The sequence below is a fragment of the Acinonyx jubatus genome, chromosome A2, assembly GCF_027475565.1.
Source record: "Acinonyx jubatus isolate Ajub_Pintada_27869175 chromosome A2, VMU_Ajub_asm_v1.0, whole genome shotgun sequence".
Taxonomy (NCBI): Eukaryota; Metazoa; Chordata; class Mammalia; order Carnivora; family Felidae; genus Acinonyx; species Acinonyx jubatus.
The window spans coordinates 85719908-85725946 of NC_069383.1; the positions used below are offsets into that span (position 1 = coordinate 85719908).

A 6039-nucleotide genomic window follows, 5' to 3' on the forward strand; every position below is an offset into this window, starting at 1 on the left:
GTGGACGGTCAACCAACTGAGCCACCAGGTGCCCCTAGGCTAGGACGTCTGATAAGCTGCTTTCATGGTCACTGATTTATAAGAATTAATAATAACTTGATGTATTTTACTATGATAGTACAAGTAATGTGGCAGAAAAATATTCTAACTTGGCATTGGAACAGTGGGTTGAGCTACATAATCTTATTGATCTTCATAAATGCGGAAGTCCTACAAGGAAGAATTCCAAAACAGTTTTTAGAGCTCCAGTTCAATAATCTAGGTTAATTTGGGACATTTATTCAAACCACTGTCAGATCTAGATTCTAAATGTTTTTATAAACAACAGAAAATAAAAATATTTTAAAAATAATTTCTTTCCTATTAGCCTGTAACTACCAATAATAAATGCTGTTACTTTCCAGATTAATAATAATATCTGATACAATAATTAATTTGAAATAATTATACTACACAGTTCAGGTTCTAGAAGTGTCCTACATATTCTCACATACAGAAATAACCAAGTAAATAACACACACCATGAGGCATGCTATTTTATGGAGATTAATCTCTCTCTCTCTATAACAGAAAGAAACAAAATCTAACTTACCACATTTTTCACTTCCAGGGGTTGTCAAGCCCTAAAAGGAAGACATTTTAATAACTATTACAATATATCTCTTTTAGAAGAAATAATAGAAAATGTGGTCTGTTAAGACTGTATATCCCAAGAAGTCAAGATCCACCAAAATTCTCAGTGTTAAAGGGAAAGAAAACAATGGTGTTTTCAATTAGGCTTAAAATTTTTAAATGTTACAGTATTTTATACTGGGAATAAAAAGATAGGGGAATTACTTTTTCCTTGTGGATGGAAACTGAAAATGCAGGAGCAACTACACAAAGGAACATACACACAACTCCCATTTTGCCCATATTCTACCATATTCATCAAATTATGATATACATTGTAACACATAAATAACATCATTATTACAGGTTACCACTATTTTATATATGCCAAGTAAAGTATGTTTCTTAATCATTGTAAGATGTGCCCTAATTTGGGGGATATTAAAATATGGGGGAAATATGAAAAATGTTAATATTGATGAAAAATGGTATGGAAACATGGCTAATATATTTAGCTGTCAAACATTTGCTGAATGTGAAAAGGAAACCTCATGTAACCAGACAAACCAAAGGATGGGACTATGTACTTAGTGTTATAATGGAAGGAACAAATTCTAAGAAAGTACTATGACCCTGAAAATGTTAACTCCTGTTCCATTCACACTTCCAAAATGACTTAAAACATGGAGTAATTTACAGATTTTAAAAGCAGTCTAGGAAAATAATACTCTGTGATGGCCATATGTAGATCATGTTGCCCTTTTTAAAAATTTCAGATCTCACATTTTATGTAGGGTTTTCATCTGAAATCTTACCATAAGAAATGCTGATCAAAAGTTATATTTAATAGTCTTAAGGTGACAGTTATTAAACAACTATAAGATAAATTAACAAAAGAACAAAAATACTAAGTTATAGCTGTTCCAATCCCAAAAGGACTCACTTCAGATATTTTTTGTTCGGACTGTTCCTGACTTTGAGGTTCACTCCATTCAGATCTCATAGATGTATCTGAGAAAAATAAAATCTTACAATTAACATCTTTAATTCCTGAATTTCTTGCATTAAAGATGCAAAAATAGACCCTATAGATTTTTAGAAATGATCACTTCCATAAAATATTTTATTTCTATTAATTTAAGAAAATATAGTTTACTGTTATAAGCTCATGATAATGTATACATGTGGCAGACTTAGATGTATTTAGTAGTACTGAAGTATATGGCTTCACTTTCCACATTCTTGAAATCAGTTAAAATTAATAAAATATTGGTAAAAGGTAACTTAGGTAAAATTAGGGAGGACCCCACCAAGCATGAGACACTGTAAATATATTAAGCTGTTTCTGTACTCTTTTTTTTTAAGATGAGACAGAAAAGAAATATATTATCAAGACTTTGAAATATCACTTTCTCCCAGTTCTCAGTGATACTCATGTGGCCTTAAGTGTCCTTCAGTTAACACCAACTGAGTTGATGCCCAACTACAACCCAAATTAAATATTTACTTACCTAAACTGGCACCCAGTGAAGCAATTAATGTCTTTTAATAAATGCTATTTTTAATGAATGAAAAGACACCAACTTACAAACACAGTTATAAATACATTTAAGTAAATTATAGTATCTAATATAAATGCAGCCATTTTAGCAATCTTAGCAAACAAAAAATATTTTAAAGTATTTTTCATTCAAGGAGTTAAAAACATTTGTCAATATCAAGTCAAACCTTTTTTTGAATTTAATTATGCAGCTCAATAGCAACTAGACTAAAATAAGCCATGTTTTTCAGAGTTTATTATTACAGTACAATAATAAAAAAGCAGAAGAGACACTCACTATGTTCACTTGCTAACACAAAGGATTCAGGAGTTCTTTCAGGTAGGGGAGGAGGTGAATCTTCACTAACATCAACATCTATATTAAATACATAAAATTCAGACAAATTATGAACTTGTTAAAGAATATTAACTCATTAAAAATGAACTTGTTATCTAAACTAATATAAGAGAGAAAAGTCATTTCCACAATTATCTTAAGAACCAGTTTTTAGTGTTTATTTTTAAAAAATGTTTATTTTTGAGAGAGAACGCACGAGTGGGGGAGGGGCAGAGAGAGGGAGATAGAGGATCTGAAGCAGACTCTATGCTGACAGCAGAGAGCCCAATGCAGGGCTCGAACTCCTGAACCATGAGATCGGGACCTGAGCCAAAACTGGACACTTAACCAACTGAGCCACCCATGTGCCCCTAAGAGAAATCAGTTTTTAAAAATGCAAATAACAAACAAGAAATCCTCACTACTCAACTTGTTACCAAGTATTATTTAATGAGCAAAGCGGAATGAACTCATTCACTGCTGCGCAGAGAAAATAATTCCTGACTTTCCTGATACCCTGCAGACATCAGTCACTGTCCTCTCAGTCTGAAGACAGCCTTCAGTAGAAAAGCCAGTGGGCAAGGGACATCTCGTTTGGGCTTGCAGATGATGTTTTGAGTACACAAAGGAAACCTTTGGTCATTTGACTCAAGCCAGTGTTTCCCAAACTGGAATCAATTGCTTAACTCTCTTCATGAGTTTTGCCATACCACATACCACCATCTGTCCTCTATTTTTTTTAATTTTTTTTTTTAATACTCATTTTTGAGAAACAGCATGAGCGGTGGAGGGGCACACAGGAAGACACAGGATCTGAAGCAGGCTCCAGATTCTGAGCTGTCAGCACAGAGCCCAATGTGGGTCTCAAACCCACAAACCCCGAGATCATGACCTGAGCCAAAGTCGGACACTTAACCGACTGAGCCACTCAAGGGCCCCTGTACTATTTACTTTTTAAGTCCCATTCATTTTTAACTTAACTGTGTCCTTTGGTCATATTTTAAACAGTAATGACTAAAATGACAAATCTGAAGTGTTTGTTTTCTAATATAAAAGTATTACATTTTTTGAATGTTCATTTAATGCTTAAAATCTTGTGAACAGTGGTATATGACCTACTCTGAGAATACTGACTGAAGCCATATTAAAGCTTTTCACCAGTAAAAACAAAATTGCCTCTTGGAAAAGATAATGCACTAAGTAAGCCTCATCAGTTAGCCTTTCTGCATAGGGTAAATGCAGTTTCATTGGAGGTAAAGAAGGAAAATATGAGGATATAATTCCGTGTGTGGGTTCTCCAGTTAGGGAGGATGGAGTGAAGAAAGGGAATGTAAGAATCCTGTATTATTTTGTCTGGGCCTTGACAACTGTTCTCTTTTTAAAAAATGAACAATCTTGCCATAATACTTTGCTATTTAACCATATCTGATAGGCTATACATTAAAGAGACTGAAAATCAAAGCCTTTTCAGTTTTCAACTAGCATGAGCCAGGTATGATTGCTCTTGTCCTTCCTACATTTATTTAGCCAAAGACCCAAGAAAATACAGCCTCTGGGTCCTACTAAGAATTCCAGTCCAATATTTTGTATGTCAGTCACTAGTACTGGAACTCTCTCTTGCATATAAAGTGAAACCATTAAAGAACCATCCACCTTATCCAGTAGTAATAATCTGAGCCATCATCATTCTTCCCCTTGTCCTTTTATTATTAACAGCTCACAAAAAAAAAGATAGCTGTTGGAAGGAAAGGATGCGTAATTTTGGCACTCTGGTGCCATTTCATAATTAAGTGAACAAATCAGGAAGGACAGTCTTGCTTGGTTACATTAAGTATCTTTCAGAAATTCTATACCTCTTTTTTTCATGGCAGTCTTTATTCAACACTTTTATTTTCTAACTGTGGCTCATGCTTTTCAGCTTCATGTTTTTCTTTCAATCTCTGGACCACCTTTATGTTATAAACTTCTATTTTAGAGGTTATCAAAAACAGAGACTTCACATTTTACACAGGTTTTTGCAAATCATAACACTAAATGGGGACTCAGTGTAGCCAAGTTTGAGAAATCTTTCAGGAGGCTGAAGTCAATATTAAAATCAAAATTCATAGCCAATAATTTTTGCCAGGCAATAACTTATGCAAAAGGTTTTTAGGTATCAAAATAAAATTGTTCTAACTCCCTAGCAAGTTCTAAAACAAACAAGGAAACAAAAATCTAATTCTTGTGCCAATGGTTCATCTACAAAGTAACTAGTAACATCAAAAACAGGACTGCTTGCAGCACAGAACACTAACACAGGAAAATCTTCAGTTAATACCAAACTCATTTAGCATAGTTTGGATAGGGCAAAAAGAAATCAAAAGTCACATTTAGAACTATCTTTGCTTTGAAATACAAATAAAATGCTGAGAAGTGAGCTAGTATACAACAGGATGACTTAAATATCCTTATACAGTACTTTGCATTATTTTTTAATGTTTATTTTTGAGACACACACACACACAGTGCGAGTAGGGGAGGGGCAGAGAGAGGGAAACATAGAATCTAAAGCAGGCTCCAGGCTCTGAGCTGTCAACACAGAGCCCCACGCGGGGTTCCAAACTCAGGAATCATGAGGTCATGACCTGAGCCAAATTTGGATGCCTAACCGACTGAGCCACCCAGGCGTCCCAGTATTTTGTATTCTGAAGGAAATTTTTCTATTATCACCGAAAGACTGGTCAGGTGGCAAAAACTTTTAATGAGCATATCATATCTTGCATCCTTCCTGCCCTCACACCAAAATTCTATTTCTACCAATGGTTAAAAAAAAATGTATTTCCTAGGTATAAGATAGATGCATGCTTGATATACTTCAAAAGCCCAAAATAAAAATTTCTCATCAACCCATTTTCTTGTGTAGTTACAACTTGGCAGTTATTTTTCAAGCTCTGAATTTGAGGAAGAAAAAGATATTAACAGTCTTAAATTATGGCAAACTGGTTAAGTAATATTTACTGTGGTAACCATTATCTTCTGAAGATCCTTCAAATAACAGAAGAATCAAGACTACAGATTATAATGTAAATTTAAGAAACTACCTTAGATTCTCATTTACTCTACCAGATACATTCTCAAGATTAAAAAACACAGTATGTGTCAGCTGGGGAAAATAAAAGCACCATAGTACGGGTAGTACTTATTAGGTCAGGAACAGAAAAAGTTATCATTTAAGTTCACAGTACTTATTTGGTTGCACATTGTAAATATCAGCCTAAATACCATGACCTTTGGTCATGACCAGAGTCCACTGACAAGTAAACGACCACTGATAATCAATCTACCAGTAAATAGCTTTCGTGTTTATTACATTTGCTCTCAACTTTATGGTCTGTTTAAGAAGGCAGCCAGGATGATTTTAGTGGATCAAAGATGAATTTTAAGAACCAGTAATACATCTTGGGAACCAAGTGCACACATCCTCAAAAGCTAACACAGTTTAAAAAAAAGTCAATTAAATAATAGTATCAATGACATAGATAAGGATATATCCCATTCACTACTAACTGAA

The 6039-nt window shown here is 34.1% G+C and overlaps 1 protein-coding gene across 5 annotated transcripts in view; it reads right to left on the reverse strand.

The window, feature by feature from the left end:
- The window catches only part of PTPN12 (protein tyrosine phosphatase non-receptor type 12), a 101331-nt gene that overhangs the window by 3285 nt on the left and 92007 nt on the right, over positions 1 to 6039 (reverse strand). For all 5 annotated transcript variants that reach the window (XM_027071741.2, XM_027071742.2, XM_053218568.1 and 2 more), the window contains 3 exons: positions 2451 to 2528; positions 1556 to 1623; positions 593 to 623 (listed from right to left, as the gene is read on the reverse strand). In XM_027071741.2, the coding sequence (XP_026927542.2) occupies positions 593 to 623; positions 1556 to 1623; positions 2451 to 2528 (177 nt within the window). The remainder of the gene's footprint in view (positions 1 to 592; positions 624 to 1555; positions 1624 to 2450; positions 2529 to 6039) is intronic.